The sequence below is a fragment of the Protobothrops mucrosquamatus genome, unplaced genomic scaffold, assembly GCF_001527695.2.
Source record: "Protobothrops mucrosquamatus isolate PMUCROS unplaced genomic scaffold, P.Mucros_1.0 scaffold2110, whole genome shotgun sequence".
Classification (NCBI taxonomy): domain Eukaryota; kingdom Metazoa; phylum Chordata; class Lepidosauria; order Squamata; family Viperidae; genus Protobothrops; species Protobothrops mucrosquamatus.
Window position 1 is genome coordinate 23,637 of NW_015388211.1, and position 20,426 is coordinate 44,062.

General features: G+C 38.5%; 1 protein-coding gene across 2 annotated transcripts in view; it reads right to left on the reverse strand.

Moving 5' to 3' along the window:
- Positions 1-1,444: 1,444 nt before the first annotated feature.
- The window catches only part of MKRN1 (makorin ring finger protein 1), a 22,652-nt gene continuing 3,670 nt past the window's right edge, over positions 1,445-20,426 (reverse strand). The window contains exons 1-7 of one of the 2 annotated variants that reach the window (XM_015824089.1): positions 12,496-12,635; positions 10,873-11,093; positions 7,994-8,220; positions 4,322-4,536; positions 3,527-3,637; positions 2,932-3,070; positions 1,445-1,690 (exon numbers count right to left, since the gene is read on the reverse strand). In XM_015824089.1, the coding sequence (XP_015679575.1) occupies positions 1,478-1,690; positions 2,932-3,070; positions 3,527-3,637; positions 4,322-4,536; positions 7,994-8,220; positions 10,873-11,093; positions 12,496-12,635 (1,266 nt within the window). In that variant the 3' untranslated portion in view covers positions 1,445-1,477. Of the gene's footprint in view, positions 1,691-2,931; positions 3,071-3,526; positions 3,638-3,879; positions 4,537-7,993; positions 8,221-10,872; positions 11,094-12,495; positions 12,636-20,426 lie in introns of those variants that run through there. The other variant, XM_015824086.1, reaches the window with a different exon arrangement.

A 20,426-nucleotide genomic window follows, 5' to 3' on the forward strand; every position in this document is an offset into this window, starting at 1 on the left:
AAGGCAGCTGCAAAGTAACACAGTCTTCAGCAACATATTTTGATTCCATTTAAAAGTGAAAGGAAATGCAATCTAAAAGGACATAAGCAGAACAATTCAAGGACAACCCAGCAGCATTAAATGTAATGAAAGTTAAAATTCCTTTCAAGAGAGGAGAGGAAAAGAGGGAGAAAGATTTTGATGACATCAGGAGTTCTTCCTAGGAGAACTGGTGCCTGACTGCTTTTTCTATGAATAAAGTAGCAGCATGCATGTTGTACAGCTATTAAGCCCACTCAGGTACTCTGCCAAGCAACAAGGATCCTTCTAAGAGAGACAGGAATTTCATTGTTTTAACTCTGATTAATTATCACACTGTTCTACAACTTTGTAAAGATGAAGAGAACACAAAAACCCCAATAAGTGGATAATTTGGTCCAAATTCTGGCTAACAATATTCCTACACCTGTGTGACTCAGATACACCCAATAGGAGTAAAAAGATGACTAGGAAGAGAATGGAGTGCTGGTGTCAATAAGGAAGTGTCTACTCTATTAGTTGTTTTAAAGACCATTTCCACAGAATTTGCTGAGACCACAACATTCATTTCAAAATCCAGTTGAATGTTAAGATATCATGCACCAAAAGGTTTGTGTAAAGAAGGGGATGAGAGAATAGAGGAAAAGGGTTTTAATACACACATATACCAAGTTGCCCAGCCCTTGGGATACAACTCTGTATTTTATTTGTATATACATACATAGAAAGTTCTCCTTTCACACACAAACACATTTGCCTTTCATGCCAAACAGTAAAAACCGGAACATTCGCACCTGGTTCTGGTTACACAGTAGTAAATAGTAAATGTGCAAGTAAACAAGAGACCAAAACCACAAATGAACACATGTACATGAGGGGGGGATTGGAATGGAGCTAAAGCCAGCCAAGAAAATAGGTGCTGGCCTGAAGTCTGAAGTAGGAAAATTGGTTTTCAGAGTCTCTTATTGTGGAACAAGGCAGTTGGCCAACCTCTGCCCATCCCCCCGCCGTACAGCCAGTGTTCTCAAGTTTGTATCTGGGCTCTTTAAAGATGAGTGTGGAAGTCCTGTAAACATTTGAACCCTGGAACTGGGTGAATCCTGTCAGGAACACAGATATAAAGCAACAAATCTAATCTAACTGTCTGACAGTTAAATTCATTTTTACAAAAAAAAAAAAAAAAAACCCCTAACGTTTTAAAGGTTTATTTCATGTCATTTGTTTAACAGAAAAAGAAACACACTCCTAGGGCTTGGAAAGGGGGACAGGTTGGAGGGGAGGGAAAAGGAGACAGATTTGGGGGGCTGGGGGGGGGAGTTATTACAACAGCAGCGCCTGGAATCGATAGGCCTGCCTAGGAGAAAAACACAGGCACTGCCACAACACCACAGGAAAAAAGAGCTGCTGCCCGGGAGGGGAAAAAAAATGGAGCAGACAGTCCAAACACCACAAAGATGTGCTATAGGTCCAAGTCATAATAGTCTTCCAGCTCATCATGAAACAAGTCCCATTCATCCTCGGAGTCTGTTAGGTCATCATCGCCTCCTGCCGCCAGCAACATGAGAAGCATTTCACCCAGCTCAAAGGTCACCACCTCATCCTCATCATTCTCAAAGGGATCGCTGCTCTCCCTCTCTTCAATGAATTCCCAGAACCGGTTTCTCCGCTGAGCCTACAAGTAGAGCAGAATTATTGGCCTCACACGAGCCGCCATTCCCCAAACAAACCCAGTTCTCTGGTGTAGATGATTCCCACAGCTAGTGCTCCAATACTCCTTGTTCCTCAAATACTGAATAAAATTGGGAAAGCTTGGTATCTTTCGACTGAGGGGGATTATTTAGGGCAGGGGTCCTCAACCATGGCGACTTTAAGACTTGTGGACTTCAACTCCCAGAATTCTGGGAGTTGAAGTCCACAAGTCTTAAAGTTGCCAAGGTTGGGGACCCCTGATTTAGGGTGTCAAGATTGCCGCTCTAACGCTATCAGTGTCTGAAAGTCAAAGAAAAAACTCTGCAGATACCCATGCAAGAAATTAGGATCACAAAAATATAACTATGATCCTGACATTTTTTACAACTTTTTTTATCGGTTGGGCAGAGATTTTGCACACTTGCATGCAAGGTGTACCTGTCCCAAAGGTGAAGCCTGAAAACAGACAAACACAGTGACACTATAACAAGCCTGCAAATTGCAATCTACCTAACGGGAGGTACCTTTGGATCCGTTTTCAACCGTTTCAAGAAACACCAAACAGATGATGGAAGGGGATCATCAAGTCCTTAGCTGACCACAATGCAGACCTAATAGGTTGCAGTCTTGTGGGTGGGCTACAGTCAGGTCTTCTTACTTTCTTACTAATTTAGAGTTGGTGGGAAGACTCTCTTGCTAATCTTGATACAACTGCATTCAAGGGAAGACTACTTGATCCTTCTTAAAATAAAAAAAAATATTAAAGCTACATCGTTATCCACCATTTTATAATTAAAGGGGACTAGATACATTATTTTATGTACTGTAGCACTAAACTAACATTTATGTAGATCAATGCATATTTCACAATAATCATCAACTATTCTTTCAAGTCAGCCTTTCAAGTCAGCCATTCATTCAACATAAAAATATGGTATTGGCACTGCTCTGATTTGGCTATGTTACATATAAACATGCCCATTACACGATCCCGGACTTTAGGCTGATTACCCCTTCATGATTAAAAACTGTCAAAAAAAGGGTGCAGGAAAAAAAATCACAAGAGGTTATGAAGTTTTTGCTTCACAAAGTTATTCTTTTGATGCCCCCTCCCCATCCTGTAGTTCAAAATAGTTTTTATTCAGCTATCTTCAAAAGCCTAATTCAAAACTTACTTTTCTATTGCAAAGAAGAAGAAAAAATCAACAAAGCAGTGGGACTTACTCTGTATCTACTTGAAGTTCCCACTTTCTGCCTTTGGGGCTCCTCTCGGCGGCCATCAGGATATGCGTGTTTGTAAAAACAGTTCCCTCCAAATGGGCAGCTCCCACGGCCTTCATCAAAATACCTGCATGGCTTGTTGCTGGAAAGGAAAATATCGCAACCCTTACTCACAGCATAGCCAATCAGATTTCAGTACTGTATTTGCTTTATAAGCCAGGTGACTTTTTCTTTAAAAAGAAAGACTGCTTGTTGCAGAAACCATGTTAAATTAATTAACATACCTAACACAGTGGATTATGTAGATGTGCATACTGAAAAGGTGTGCGCATGGATAGGTGCATGCAGAGGAAACACTCCAGAATAAAATGTGCTATTATTTATGGCTAAATTGTAACCGAGTGGACAAGGGAACAGCACATGAGGCTATTTGGCACAAAGGTTACTTGTGTACGCAGCATGCATCTGCTCATGGTTAAAGATGCATCTCATAGGGTGGGGTGGGAAGGAGGCATGAGAGGACTTCAGATAATACTTTTCTCCATGTACGCGCTTAACCTCTGCAGTCAAATTCGGTTCGAGGCTGCAATGCTCATACCTCATTGCCTCCTTGTATTTCTGAATGAGTTTCTGCTTCTCTTCCTTCTCCTCCACCCAGTACTCACTTGGAATGACAAAGTTAGATGTGATCCGACATTCTGGGCAGGACCTGGGAAACGAACAGACTGCACTGCAAAATTCTACATGACAGGGGCGCCATTCCCAGTACAGACATACAACCACCTTTACAAGCAGTCTATCGTATGTCTGTCCAGTCTATTGCATTTCTTAAAACAATTTAAAACTCCCCCCACCCCAAACCCCCAACCCAAGGCATTTATTGAGGTTTTCAAAGAACATGAAGGGGAAAAACATTTCACACACAGACTCATTTTTCTTTAGATATAAATAAATTTATTTTTGTAACTTAGTTTTCTTGGATGTCCATATTGGTTTGGTTTGGTTTGGTTTTTCCAAGCAGATTTTAAAAAGGAATGGGCCACTGGCTCAGTAATGAACGAGAAAAGACTTAAGAAACACATGTTTGGAGTTTCTGTCTCTTGCACCATTTGAACCCAAGTGATTTTGTACAGCAACCAACAGAACAGCAGGTTGCTTCCATTTAACAACAACAAAAAAGTATGACTTAACATTCAAACTCAGTGGACCATGCTGACCAGTCAAGAGTACTGAGGTCAGAAAATTGATCCAAAAAACCCTCAATGCTGAGTGATAACATTACTTATGTATTAAATGCAGTCTTGGGATGAAAGAGGGACGAAGTTGCCAGTTCACACAAAATACTAATTCTCCCCAAGAAACAAAGCACAACGGACATGGGGAAGTGCCTCACTTTATGATCTTGCTCTCAAATTGTTTAGCACTCCTCCACTTGCGAATGCACTTGAGACAGTAAGTATGATTGCAGTTGGATAGAATCCCAAATCGACGCTCGCTGGGATTGGCTTTTTCATATACCACCTCCATGCAGATTCCACACACCATGTCTTTACTACGCTGAACTGCAAAGGAGAGCTCCATGTCCTTCTCATGAGCTTCGATGCAAGACTGTGAAGGAAAGGAGAAGAAACTGACACTATCTGATCATAAAGTCAAATTTGGAGAAAAATCATCACGAAAGCATTTGAGAGGTCTAGAACTTCTACAATGCAACTTCAAAAGTCATTTTTCCTTAGGTATTTCAGATTATAAAGTGCCCTGGGCATGGAAAGAGTGAGAATCCAAAGCACCTTATCTTTGGGGTTTTTTTTAGGTTTTTAGATTTTTTTTTAGTTCTCCTGAAGAACTAAAATACTGAAATAAAATACAGTTTTACTATAAGTTGCTTATTTTTCAGTAGAAACGTGACTGGTAATATATAAAATGCATGTAACATAACAATCCCCTCACATAGCTATTCACAATTTAGTTTTCACAATTGTAAATGTGAAAAATGGCAACAGGTAGCCAAACTATCTCATATTCATATTTATTCCTTTATCCCTCCAAATCAATGGAAATGACACAGAACCACCTAATTGCTGTGATTAAGCTGAAAATATGTATCCTGGATACAAGAATATTGTATCTTTCTTTTGTGTTGTGTCTTCCATATCATAAGGTTGAGGATAGTGATTGACTTTAATATAAATCTCTGAAACTCACTTTGTTTTCATTTGCAGCCCAGTTCTATAAAAGGTATAATCATATATTTCATCGCTTTAGGTCTAAACTATTTTTTTTAAAAATATATGAATTAACCTGTACTGGAGAATCACATTTAACATTTACTGATCATAATAATGTGATGATATGGTTAAGGAGAAACTGGATAAAATCTAGAAGCTGGGTAAAATGAACTATTACCACATTTCAGAAGGATATTCAAAATCATATCATTTCTCAAGCATTTATTCTTGATATGCTTTATCTGTAGTTCTTCAATTTATTTTTATTTTTAAATTTGGTCCTTCCTATTATCATTGAAATTCACTTTATATAAGTTTCTCACTAAAATTTAAAATGCAGTAATGATATACACTGTCACTTGTAAAGGGTTTCGCATATTTTAAAGTCTGTAGTTAACTTAAAATACACATTTTCCCAATTATTGCTTCAATGTATTTCAAAGGGGAAACATAGCCTTATATATCCCATACAGATGGCAGGTTATGAAAATATTCTATTTTCTAAGAATCTATCTTAGAAAGCAAAATACCACCAAGTAGTTTATCTCACCTCCTCAAAGGAACAATTAGGAAAACAAGAATTATCAAATGCAGAAACCATCTTGCTGCTTGGATATTCTGGATCAGATGGTTTATCATCTGGAAACCTTTCAGTTGGACTCAGGCCTGCATGCAGCACAGAAGCAACTTTAACTGCTCTGCCACAGACCTAAAGGGTGCTTTTTTCTTGGTCCTATTGGACCTCTTAGTGGCATTTAATCTCATTGACCATAGCATCCTTCTGGATCTTCTCTGAGGATTGGCAACTAGGAGCATAGTTTGGCAGCAATTCTCCTTTCCCAAAAAAGACAGATCAAGCCTTTGGCATTTCACTGCAGGACACCTAGAGCTGTCCTTCTCCCCCATCTTTCTTAATATTTATCTAAAGTTATTGGGAAACACAATCCATTGGTTTGTGGTTCCATATCGTCAATATACTGATGGTACTCAAACTTACCCCAGTCTATGAACAGACTAGGACTGAATCCTGGGAGACAGAGATACTACAAGTACAGAAACATTTGGGATCCATGGATATTGTTCTTGACAGGGTGTATTCCCCAAAAGAGCAGGCACACGATCTGGGAGTGTTCTTGGACCAATCACTTCTACTATTGTAGCAGGTGGCTGCTATGAGCAGTGATGGTGCAGTGGTTAGAATGCAGCTGTCAACGCTGCAAATACTGTATATTCTCGTTTTGACAATATGCAGAACTGTCTGGTATTTATATAGTTAAACCAGCAACTGGGAAAGAGGGAGGAGAATAAGGATAGCCCGGGAGAAAGAAACCGGAAGTAAATCACATCTTCCAAGTTGATTGGAAGATGTGAACCATGACCCCAAAATAAGGGAGTGGGAAATGCTTAGAATGTATATGCGTAACGGAAGAGAAGCCNAAGTCCTTTTAAGTGTTTCGTTAATCAGACACATGACAGCAGCATTGCAAGCTAATTCTGCTGATTGCCAGGAGTTCGATCCTGACCGGCTCAAGGTTGACTCAGCCTTCCATCCTTCCAAGGTCGGTAAAATAAGGACCCAGATTGCTGGGGGCAATCTGCTGATTCTGTAAACCGCTTAGAAAAGGCTGTAAAGCACTATGAAGCAGCATATAAGTCTAAATGCTATTGCTATTGTTATGACCAGAAGAGCCTTTGATCAGCTTTGTCTGACCTTCCAGGTATGATCTTACCTAAATCAGAATGCACTGATAACAGAACAGTTTGCTTTACATGGGGTTCTTGTTGAGGACGATCCATAAACTGCCACTGGCTGTCCATTTGCTAATCTGCATTAGCAAGTTTAGTCGAATGATCCCTATCCTTCAGGGAGACAGTACTAGGTGCCAGTAGGTTTCCAGATCCGATTCCAGAGTGCTAGTTATTATGTCTTAGTCTCTTTATTACCTTTGGAACTGTTTTCTGCAGGTAGAATTTCCCTATCTATTTGGTCCAACTAAGAGGAGATGCTCTGGGGGAAGGGAGGGGATGGAGACTTGGCGTTGACTTATTTTGCAATAGCCCTCTTACTATAAAACAACTTGCTGTAGAACAACCCAATGTCAGATTAGATCCAATTCACATTACAGCATATTGGATTCGATTGGATTGGGGAAGGGACACCTTTTCAAGGCACAGAGCAGTATCACCCTGCTTTAGTTTTCTTTGTGCTGGCCCCAGTTAACACTAAAGCATTCTGCCCAAACTCTGCATAGCAGCATACCCAGGCCATCAGTCACTTACTTGGACCTATGATAAGAAAGATTTAGAACATAGAATAAAACATAGAATAACAGATTTGGAATGGACTTTGGAGGTCTTCTAGTCCAACTCCTTGCTCGAGCAGGAGACCCTGTACCATTTCAGACAAATGGTTGTCCAATCTCTTTTTGAAAACCTTCAGGTGATGGAGCACCCACCACTTCTAAAGGTAAGCTATTCCATTAGCTGATAGCTCTCACTGTTAGGAAATTTCTCCTTAGTTCTAGGTTGCTTTTCTCCTTGGTTATTTTCCATCCATTGTTTCTTGTTCTTTTGGTGCTTTGGAAAATAGTTTGACTCCCTTGTTTTTGTAGAAGCCTCTCAAATATTGCAACAGTGCTATCATGTTCCCACACGTCCTTCTTTTCATTAGACTAGATGTACGCAATTCCTTTAACCGTTCTTAGTACGCTTTAGCCTCCATCCCCCCTCATCATTTTTCTGCTCTTCTCTGGACCTGAGAAACCTTTTGCAATAATTCAAATGTTTCTACGGTTTTTGTTAGCCAACTAGGTATTTCACTTATTTTCCCCACTTACCTTTATGTGTAATGATCTCTGTGCAGCATCAGCGGGATGGAGGACTTGCAAGCCGCACATGTCGCAAATATCCCCATGAATATATACGCAGTTTTCTCCATAACGGCATTCTCCTACTGCAGCATAGGGACATAGTTGTTTCTTCATCTCTAAGCTGGTTTGCTGTTTTTCATATTCCTCTTCAATTACCATTCCCTGCAGGGGAGTTTCAGTGCAGGAAGGAGCAGCTGGAGCAATCAGAATGAAGACACAGAGTATTTGATTCTTGAATGGTAGAGCCTGAGTAGCCTTTTTTTAAAAAATGTAATCATACAAATTATTTTAAGGAAAATAGCTACAGGTTAGCCCTCTATCACGCTTCCTTGTTTTCCACACAAAAATATGCCATCTTAAGCGTTATTTGAAACAACATGAAACATCTTTTTAATGTATTTCAAAAACATAAAGGACATGAAAACATACTTATTTAGTTCAGCGGTCCATTCCAAGTGAAACATTTAAGAAGATACATACTGTACTGCATGTGAAAAGCATGGAGATATGCTAATGTGCAGATTTTACATTCGTACAGACTGACATGTAGAATCACCTTTTAAATATTTAGCCAACTACTAGATGAAGGACAATCTTGGGGGAGATACGTATTGACAATTATTACTAGTTTCAATTATTATAAACAGCGCATGATGTTTGGATTTTGGTATCTGGTAGTGGAAAGCCAGAGAAGGAAGCATTTCAGTTGTCTTTTCCCTAGTTAACACATTATCAGCTTAATAGTGAACCCTGCTCATATGGCAGGACACCTAAAATAATGGCAGCTGCTTCACATTGCTGATTTTTCTGAATCATTTCTCATATTCAGGAGAATGTTAAGAAATCTGGGTAAATTGGGTTCCATCATAGCAGTTTTAATAGCAAGTGTAGCAAGTATAAAACTATAGGAATGATTTAGTTCACAACATGCATGTTTGTGTTATTTGGTTGTGTCCAGGACTTGAGTAGTAATATGTAACAAATTATGGCTGTGTTCCTCCCTAAACATGTCATTAGAGAAGTAAACATATTATTAGAGAAGTGCTGACAACTGGAAGTTATATACAGGGCAATAAAGAGAGTTATTAATCAACAGCTTGACCGGACTAAAGAAATTACTTGAACAAAGGCCATTCAACAAGATCTGCACACCAAAAACAAAAAGCTTAGTCATAAGAAGCAAGCTGAACAATTTAGGCCATGTGCTCTTATTAGAATCTCTGTAATACCATAATCATCTGAACAACATAAATGTAAAACACATAGTCCTCAGCCTTCCAAGATAATTGGGATTGGAATTTCAAATTCTCAGACCCAATTTGATGATCATTTTTACCACCGGTATAAGTCAAGTCACATGGACATACAATAAGTACAAATCCATCTCAACCAATGGTATATTTACCCAGATTTTGTTTGTCAGAAACTGGCAAAAAACCTCACAAATTATGATCACATGAGCGTGGGATGTTGCAACTGGTTTTAAATGTACCAATTCCAAGTGCCCAAATTGCAATCACGTGATTGCAGGGATTAGTCGACAGTTGTAACTTCACATCTGGGTTATAACTGACATTTTCAGATTTCAATTTCGTTGAATTCAAGCCATCATTAAGCTAACAGTTATAAACCAAGGACCACCTGTACTGAAAGTTTAAAATAACGTGAAAAACAATCACAGCTAGGTTTAAGAGCCATAGTGGTGCAGTGGTTACAATGCAGTATTGCAGGCTAATTCTGCTGTCTGCCAGCAGTTTGGCAGTTGGATTTTCACCGGCTCAGCCTTTCATCCTTCTGAGGTCGGTAAAATGAGGACCCAGATTGTTGAGGGCAATATGCTGACTCTGTAAACCACTTAAAGAGGGCTGTAACGTCTAAGTGCTATTGCTTTTGCTATATATGTGGCCAAAAATCCAAAAGTTACACCTGTATGGTGATAAATTATTAGAACCAACGAAAATATTTGGAATAACAGAAAGTGCAAGCTTGTGTGTTTGCTAGATTTTTAATTAAGCAAAGCACTACAAAAATTGGGCATAGGGAAGAATCAAGGAAGCCTAATCATCAGAACTGATATTTTAAGTTTGAAGTACAAATGAATAATTCTGCATTTGATCCATACATTCTATCAGATATTGCTGGTATCAGATTACACTTAATCCTCAGAGGAGAAGAAATGGCGGTTTGCTGAGGTTCTAAAGATAAAAAGGCATTATGGTTCCAGTCCCTGTGATCCTCAGAGACTTCAATGTTTTTCACTTCACACATAAAAAGTACCAACTTCAGTTAGAAAAAGAACACATATCACTTGGATAAGGAAAATATTCCTAATAGAAGGAGGGATAAATTCTTGGACAAATTTGTATTCTCTGTTTAACTCTAAACTATAGAAAGGCAAATGATACATAAAGGCAAATGTCTCCTAGCTGATAAAATCTGGAGACTGCAGTACTATTTTCCATATATAACTTCCTCTTGCTGCCCACACTCATTTGTTATTATATTAGGTATGTTTTTTTTATGTGACTGAGTTCAGTGGACCTTCCTTTAATGAATATGCAATTTAAAGGCCTCCCTAGAATGTTTGGCACCTTCAGACCACAACAGATGGCTGGCCAATTGTGCTCAACTAAATGGACCATAGGGAGGCACTGCCCTCAGTGGCAATATTGGGAAGGAACCCCATAAATCAGTGTGTGATTCATTATAAGGCAGCTTATAACACAAAGCGGAACAACTGTTCAAATGAATACAGCTCTTGCTTCGATACTAAGTCTAGGGAGACACATAAAAAGATGCCATGATTGGCAATGAACATTTATTTCTATTACAATGAATCAACTTACCACGACCAAAATACGGCTGCCCAGGAATAAACTCCACGGCATTCACCCAATCTTCAGCCCCAGCTCCTGCAGCTGCCAGCTCTTTGTCTTCAGTCTCATTGCTGCTCACTTCAAGTGTTCCAGGAGATGGGGTCACATCCGTTGAGGCCGAAGGATAGGTTTTTGCAACTGGACTCACAGTAGTCGTTTCTTCTCTTTTCAATGGCTTGGTATGTTCATATCTGATAAGGAGCAAAGACAGAAATTGCAAAAATAATGCTATGTGAATTCCAGCTAAAAGAAGTTGCTTCAAAGAATCAGAAATGCATTATATAGAAGGGGGATGAGAAAGAGAGTCTATTAAAATACTTGAAGTGGTCTTAAATAGTTACTGGACAATGTGTTCTGAAGAGACTTGTTAAGCTTCACTGAGATAAATATTTTCTCTAGCACTCTGTACCGCTGGAAGAGCCATCAGATATAACTGCCCTTGAGGGAAAAATATGTGAACGATATAATCCACTTATCAACTTTTTTGATCAGTAAGAGAAAGCAATTATTGGGAAATCAAAATCTGTTCTAAAAGGTCTCTAAAGCAGATTTTGAAGGTCAGTGAGAGAAAACGAATCTGCATTCCCATCATATTTGTGGACTTCCGCTCATTACTGTAACTGGATTCTACCCTAGGAATTCTTTCTTCTCTGCTTCCAATTATTTCATCTTAAGTACATTTCTGCATTGTGTTTTGATATATTTTTTTACATTACAAGATAAAAACAGGAGGAAGAAATTAAACTGCATGCATATAAGAGTACTGTATATCATTCTTCCTGAGCCCCTTTGCAATGACTGCATTTGCATTAAAGAATATATACTTTATTACTCTACATGTAGACTGTTCACCAATCGATTATTTGAAAACAAAAACAATTTCAATGTTTTATGGGGCTTTAATATGGTTGTTGAATTAGACATGTGAACTTTTGAGAGATAGTCAATTTTCTCTGTCCTGTTGATCTCCACATATTTGGCACCCCGGAGCATTGTTTACATTTGTGGATGATGGGGATTAGAGTGACTTTAGAGAGGCATCCCAGATGGAAGGTATCAGGTTAGACAAAGCTAGCCTGAAATAGGGCGTAGGGGTAAAATATTAATTTTGTTGTGATCCTGCTTCCTAAATGACTTCTATAAAAGTTTTGCACTGTACAGAAAATGGCAGTTAGAAGGCAATTATAAACACAGTAGTCTCACTTTGACATTATATTTCCAAGTTCAGTTTATCATTGAAATTCTACAGAACAGTCCTTTTTCTCAGTATCTGCACAAGCTTCTGTAGAATACAAAATGTATCTGTATAACACACTACATAAGATTCTCAGTGATGGGAAACCATTTGTTGCTTATTAGTACAGTAGTACTGCTGCTCCCACTATACTGAGTAATCTGCTACTACATCAGCATTGGTGGTAACATATGAGATGGGTAATGTGCAACTTCCATGATCAGGCTTACCCATATTTTATCACATTCATTGAACTAAAACTTGTTCATTTCTTTTAAAAGCCACTGTAGATGAATAGCCATAAATATCAGGAATTTGCTCCTTGTTAAAACATAGAACATACAGCTGCATTTCTATACCTGCAACGATCTCCATAAGCACAGCATCCTCGCTGAAAATACCTACACACCATGCCAGAGTGAGTAGTGAAGAGGTCATGGGAATAACGGCAGTTGTCCCCTTCCTTGCAAACACCATGCATGAAATATCTGAAAGACATAAATTTGTAAATATGGCTGAGCCAGAAAGATTATTATCTAGTTTTAATGGAATTCCATCATGCCTGATGAAAACGAATTGCAAACATTCCTGAATAATAATCCTAATGTTCTGGAGTGCTGGACTCAACATTTTAGTCATTGTAGGCTCTAGTATTGATATTTAGTGCATCATGGATTTTTCTAACAACATTTTACAGCCACCTAAACCAATGGACTATTGCAGCTTGTGGCTGAAAATTGTATAAACACATACTGTAATCATGTGAACATGATTTCCAATGTTCCTTGCTGGCTTTCCACAAGCAAAGTCAATTGGGAAGCCAGCAGGAAGTTGGAAGCTGCTTCCTCTCCCACTGCTTTTTCACCTGCCTGCACTTAACAGTGCATGCCGACAGGATTCTCCTGCCTGTAGAATTGCCTGTGCTCTACAGTTCCTGCCTGGAACTGCTGGAATTGCCATTGCTAAGTAATGAGTGTACATGATGTCACAGTTTACAACCACTTAGTGATAGAAATTCCAGTCTCAGTTGCTGTTGTAACTCAAGGGCTACCTGTAGTTTTAAGATATAAACATTCTGCCCTAGAGTGGGAGTTATATTTATCTGAATAAAATGCATGCCTTTTTGTTGCAGGATTCATATTGTAAAAAGGAGCCCCAAGGCAGCAATTAATTCAAACTTTGAAAATTATTTTCCAAGAAAATTATACAAAATAAACATCAGTAAGAATAAGGTGGGATGCCACCCAGAATTAAAAAGAAAGTGTGTAAACCAGTACCACAAAAGGCAATAAGCTTTATTCAGAAATTAACAATTTAATAGCAAAATATAACAGGCTAGGCCTTCCCAACCAGCTTCCAACAGGCAAAGTCACAGCCAGATACACTTAACGACTGTGGCAAAAAGGTCATAAAATTGGGCATGGTCACATGATGACTTAACAACCACATTGCTTAGCGATGGAGGTTCCAGTCAAAGACTAAATAAAATGAGATGACTGAGACAAATAAAATCTCTCAAATTATTTTTGCAAAGCAAAAATATGACGAATATAATAAAAATTCTAGAATGGCAACAAATACATTTTCTATCAGTTGAGCATTTTTGTCAAAACTAATGTAACTGTAGTGTAGAACATGACCATAGATATAGAATTGCTCGTGTGTCTTGAGTAGAATGGGAAGCATGCAAGAATGCAAGGCAATGCAATGCAACCTAACTGGCACAAAAATGCCATTGGTTGATCTAGATTTGTCCTTACAACTGTGTGACTCAACTTCCACTATGGCAAAAATGGCCATAAAATCAAGTCTGGTCATGGGATGACTTAAGAACATGACGACTTATGACAGAAATTCCAGAACCAATTGTGGCTGTAAGTTGAGAACTGCCTAAGCATTGTGCGTGATCGTTTGTGTTCGGGAATGGGGAGAAGAAACAGAATGCTGGAACTGGATGTTGCCTAATTTTATATTTATTTATTAAATTTATAGAACACCGATCTCATTCTGAAAAGTGACTCTTTATTAGAAAACACCCCTTTTTAGAACACATTCTTGACTAGTAAGAAAAACTATGGTAGAATCATGGGCAATCAACAAAGTCTATTTAGTATCAAATTGTCTGCATTTCCTTCTCCATGTAGAAAATAAATCTACATTGAAAAAAACCCTGTGACGTATGTATTCCAGAGGCAGGCAGAGGTTTGGAATATCCAACACTTACAGAATATTCTCTCAAGACGGCCTCCCATAATGCTATGTTTTTACTGAGTAGGACATTCCCAGATTTCAAAATTTTAAGATGTTTGAATAATGGGCCAATTAAGATTTTAATATTTTTTGTATTATGCTACTTATTTTTATAGTTCGCAGCTTATGGGTGCTGTAGATGAGCAATTCACCTAGAGAACTTGTTAGTAAGTGAACAGAATCAATCAAGTCCATATCTACATAGTCTGGTTCTTGTTTTTTTACTCTTCTGGCAATTTTGCCCTTCCACCATAAACTGTAATTTGTATGCTTTTAAATGCAGGTTTGCATTTTATTAAAGTCATTCATGTCATGTGCAGTCTGTCTTAACAGTCACCATTATTTTGTTAAAATACAGCTATTTGCAAAATCAATAAATGAAAACCTAATAGACATGAATATATTACTATTTTAATCCAGCCAAAAAAAGAAAACCATGGAATAGCACAGTTGTGCAAAATATTTCAAGCTTGACATACCTTCTCCCAAATTTATCAGAAGCACTTTGTCACATCCAATTCTACATTTGAGTTTGAAATACTTCTACTAAGATTGCACAGTATTGGAATACTTGTTAGGTTGAAGCAGCATATTTTGAATTTAAAATATGTCAGACAGCTGTACATAGCAGTGTCAATATTATATAATAGAAAATAAGTACAGATTTAGTCCCTAAAGATCTGTTGAGTTAACTTCCCAAGTGTGAAAAATACTCTTTATTTTTTTAAAAAAGCTTCCTATCTTAAAGAACAGCAGTCCCCAATTTTTGCAGCTTGGTGGCCCAGTGGGGGGGGGAGAGGAGAATCGGGCCATGCGAGTGGTGGGTGGCGTGCAAGCAAGCGCAGCTTGACTTGCGCAAGTTGAGCTGCACCCGTGTGTGTATGCGCACAGGCCCACCACTCGCGTGGCCTAGTCGCGAATAGGCCACGGCCCTGTTATAGAATGCCAAAAAGTTAAAGAGGTGGGAAAACTATAAAATCCAGACATAGCGATAGTAAAATACCCTCTACTTTCATGCAGCAAAACAAATTTTGCCATCAATTAAAAATATATTTTTCTCAAACCAGTAAATCTCTTCCTAAAGGCAGATGTTACAGCACTTTCTTCAACACTCCTGAATGTACTGGCATTCTTAAATATCTAACTGCAAATTTGAAGAAATTCACAAAGAGCTAAATTTGAGACAGAATTTTAATATATCAATTTTAATATATAATTCACTGTTGTCAACGTTGCCCAAAGGGTCATTTGAGTGCATACCTAAAATTAACCAATTAGAGCAGGGGTGTCAAACTGCCGGCCCGTGGGCCAGATGCATCACGCGGAAGCCGCATCCACCCCATTGCCGGCAATGGCAAAACAGTCCCAATACATCGCGCGACATCATGAGTTTGACATGTCTGAATTAGAGATAGTATCATCACGATTTAAATAATTTTTTTACAAAACACATGAAGAAACAAATGAAAGGAAATGTAAAAAAGATTCATTTCAGATTGCTAATCAAAGGACACCTTAATCTGATGAGACTTAATGTAACTGAGAATTTATCTTTATGATTTCAGAATATCTCATTAAACTGCAATTCTTACAAGTTTATTACAGAAATTTATATACTGCCTAATCTCAAAACTCAGTTTACACTGCATGAAACACATAATCCCCTAAAATTCAAAATATGCCAGTTAAAACCTTTATAATAAATTTAAACCATGTCCCTGGAAAAGTCAACAAAAGGCCATTCAAACACCACATTATTTCTAAATAGGGCTTTATATATAAATACTAGCACATTAAATTTGAGTGTACCATCATTTAGCAAGTGATGAAGCATCCATAAAAGTGTTATATCATTAAAGTGGTTCTTACTCACCAGGAAGTGGGCAGCTACATTTTATACCAACTGAAGTTTCTATGCAGCCTTCAAAGGCATCCCCAGGCAGAGCATGCTGCAATAGTTTAAGCTTGAAATGATCAAAGACTGAGTCATTCCCAACAGGAGAATTCAGTTTTCCTCTGAGAGCTAGTTTGCCTGCCTTGTATTGGGAATACAGAGTCTGCTGGAATACCTTTGTCGCTTACATGTGCACTCCTGAGATCATGACCCATGTGCAGAATTTCTTACTATTTCTTTAGCAGTTGAATTGTTAGGAAATATTCCTTTAAGCTAGGATGCAATATTCCAAATATTCCATTAAGCTAGGATGTTTTAAAGCCACTGCTTAATAGAATTGCACTGATCCTCTAAAAGGGAGAAAATGTGTTTCTTTCCTTAATTAAATCAATACAATGACCATTTCTAAAAATGCATTTAGTACAGAACACCTAATGATTGCACCTTGATAGTATTTCACATATGGCTGTCAGATATAAATAATAATAATAATAATAATAATAATAATAATAATAATAATAATAATAAGTAGTAGTAGTAGTAGTAGTAGTATAGTAGTAGTAGTAGTAGTAGGAGGAGGAGTAGGAGGAGGAGGAAGGGACTTTCAAGATCATATAGTCCAACCCCCTGCTCAGGCAGGAAATCCTATACCATTTCAGACAAATGGTTGTCCAGTCTCTTTTTAAAATTTCCAGTATTGGAATATTCACAGCTTCTGGAGGCAGGTTGTTTCACTGATTAATTGTTCTAAATGTCAGAAAATTTCTCCTTAGTTCTAGATTGCTTCTCTCTTTGGTTATTTCCATCCATTGCTTCTTGTCCTGCTTTCAGGTGTTTTGGAGAATAGCTTGACGCCCTCTTTGTGGCAGCCCCTGAGATATCGGAACGCTGCTATCATGTCTCCCCTCGTCCTTCTCTTCATTAAACTAGACCAGTGGTGGCAAACCTATGGCACGGATGCCAGAGGCAGCACTCAGAGTCCTCTCTGTGGGCACGCGCACCATCGCCCCAGTCCTAGGCCTTCAGCTGGGTTTTATAAAACCTTTTCGCTTTAGGCCTCCGCTGCTGTGTGCAAAAAAAAAAAAAAGGTTCAATCAATCAGTCAATTTCAACTTCTTGCGGGGAAAAAAAAGATCTTGCAAAGTTGGAATTGATTGATTGAACTTTTTAGTCCCACCCAGTCTGCCATTACCACTGCAGCCACACCCACCCAATGGGCCACACCCACCCAATGGGCCACACCCAGCCAATGGACCACACCCACCCGGCACCCGACGATGCATAAGTGGGTTTCGGGTTGCAGTTTGGGCACTCGGTCTCTAAAAGGTTCACCATCACTGAACTAGACATACCCAATTCCAGCAACCGTTCCTTATGTTTTAGCCTCCAGTCCCCTAATCATCTTTGTTGCTCTTCTCTGTATTCTTTCTAGAGCAGGGCTTTTCAACCTTTTCACTCACTGTACCACTTTTAGGATATGGCAATATCCGAGTACCACCAGTTGCCTAGCAAGGTGTCTAAAACTTGATGACAAAAAAAAAAAAAAAGGAAAAAAGTGATAAAGTACAGGTAGTCTTTGACTTACAACAGTTCACTTAATGACTGTTCGAAGTTACAATAGCATTGAAAAAAGTGCCCCCCAAGCCACAGCCGAGGAAGATACCTGCCTGCCCGCCCGCCCGCGCTCTTCCTCCTGTCCAAGGTTTTCATTGTTGTGAGCATATCTGTTGAGGATTGGCAGCGGGGGAGAGGTGGGGGGGTGTTTGGTTTTTATTTCCCCCGTCTGCTGGGTGGTTGCAGCAGGTTTTGGTCACTTCACATGACCCTGGGACACTGTGACTGTCATAAATATGATGTCAGCTTCCGACTAATGAAACACTTCAAAGAACTTCCAGGCATTGTTTTCCTAAAAAGTCTTTTATTTATGTTACAACATGTCACCAAGCATCTTAATGTAAATCACAAGACCCTGGAGATGCTGCAACATTCCAGCTGATCGGCGCTTCTTCTGGGCTCAGCAGAAGCGGCAGGATCAGCGCCGGGCTCCAGCTGGAGCCTGGCGCTGATCCTGGCACTTCCGCTCAGCCCTGACAGCCCTGCAGCTCCAGCCATCTCTCGCTCAGGCTTGTGCGGTGCTGCCACCGGTTCAGCTCATTCCCCTCCCCCACTACCACTTTTCTAGGATGGTCACGTACCACCTGCCAGGTGCCAATGTACCACAGGTGGTACCCGTACCACTGGTTGAAAAGCCCTGTTCTAGAGTCTCAACATCTTTTTTACATCATCGTGACCAAAACTGGATGCAGTATTCCAAGTGTGGCCTTACCAAGGCATTGTAAAGTGATATTAACACTTCACATGATCTTGATTCTATCCCTCTGTTAATGCAGCCTAGCACCTTGTTGGCTTTTTGGGCAGCTGCAGCACACTGCTGGCTCATATTTAGGTGAGTGTCCACTAAGACTCCGAGATCCCTCTCTCAGTTACTAACGGTACTATTGAGCCAAGTACCACCTATACTATACCTGTGCATTTGGTTTTTCTTGCCTAAATGTAGAACTTTAATTTTTCACCATTGCATTTCCTCCACCAGTAACAAAATGTCTGGCTTGTCCATTGTTTATTAATATTTGAATTCAGAATATATATTATATAAATTTCATTAAAACTACTGTAAAATCACACCAGAAACATTTTCTAGATTGTATAAAGGTATTTCAAACATGATGGAAATGAGGAAAACATGAAGGGTCATTGTATCAGCTAGAAAATTTTGAATTCAAATACACATAGAGATACAAAGAATTTAAAGATTAATATTCAGCTGAAACCAGAGGAGTTTTTTGTTGAGACTAATGAACAGAATAGAAAAGGTCTCCAGAAGATTGTTTTTGTACATAGTATCTTCAGTGAGATTATTAGATGCACAAAGATGGAACAACTGTGAAATACAATAAAGGAATGAAAATGACAGAATTTGCAGAGATGGCCAAATTGACTTGCCTGATTAAGAAAAAGACAACTACGTTTATCAGCGATTTTACAGAGTTTTTGCTGAAAACAGAAAAAATATACAGTAGTTTTGATATCAGAATATAGAAAGGAACCATGATATCACTATAGAGACAGTTGGAATAAAATATAAATGCATTTATAACTGGTGTAAAGAAAATCAGAAACTGCTCCTTTATATCTTTTTTCTTTTCTTTTTCTTGTGTATTTACTCACTTATCAGTTTTCTTTACTTTTGTAATCTTTAAATTTTTATTGTTTTTGCTCTCTAAAAAATCTCTTCAATAAAAATTAATTTTGAAATAGTAGTAAACTTTTTCCTACTTCAGACTCATTATGTGAAGACTTAGCTCCCTGGAAAAGGCTCTAATTCTAAGAAAGGTGGAAGGAAAGGAAAAAAAAACAGCAGCAAGGTGGATGGACTCAGTAGCAAGAGCGACGAGTACGATGAAAGGCCGAAAAGACCACCTTAAGCATAGATTATTATGGAGAAAAATTTGCTATGTGATCGCTAGAAGTCAAGAATGACTTGATGGCACATAATCAATTTTAAAAAAGGTTTTCAGCAGCTTCCATAATATATCCATGCTCCTATCCCTTTGTGTTTATGCTCAACCACAAAGGAGTTGGGCATGAAGGGATTGTTGGGAGCTGTGAAGCACAAGGTCTGAGTCAAATAAAGTGGGACACTAGCAGTTAAAATGTATTACATATAGATGTGTCATTTAAAACCATCCTAGCCATCTATTTAAAAAATCTATATACACAGTAAGCTATTTTCACACATTAGTACAATGAAATAATATGATATGGATTTAGACAGTGCACAAAATATCTGATTTATCACTTCATGTATTACAATTTGATTGCCAAAGGTTATCTATAAAAAGAGCAACTGCCTAAATTGCAAACTTGTAATAGCAATCTCCAGCTATAAAAAAACTAGGACATTACTTTCATTGAATCAACACATTATGTCAAACTTGCTACATTATTATTAAGTTACATTCCTCTGTAGAAACAAGTATCAAAACAATTGTAGCAGTAATTAGTCTGGGATTTTAAAATACACAATACATCCAAGGGTGAAAGGCACTCCATTGTTTCTAATTTCTATTTAATTGAAACATTAAC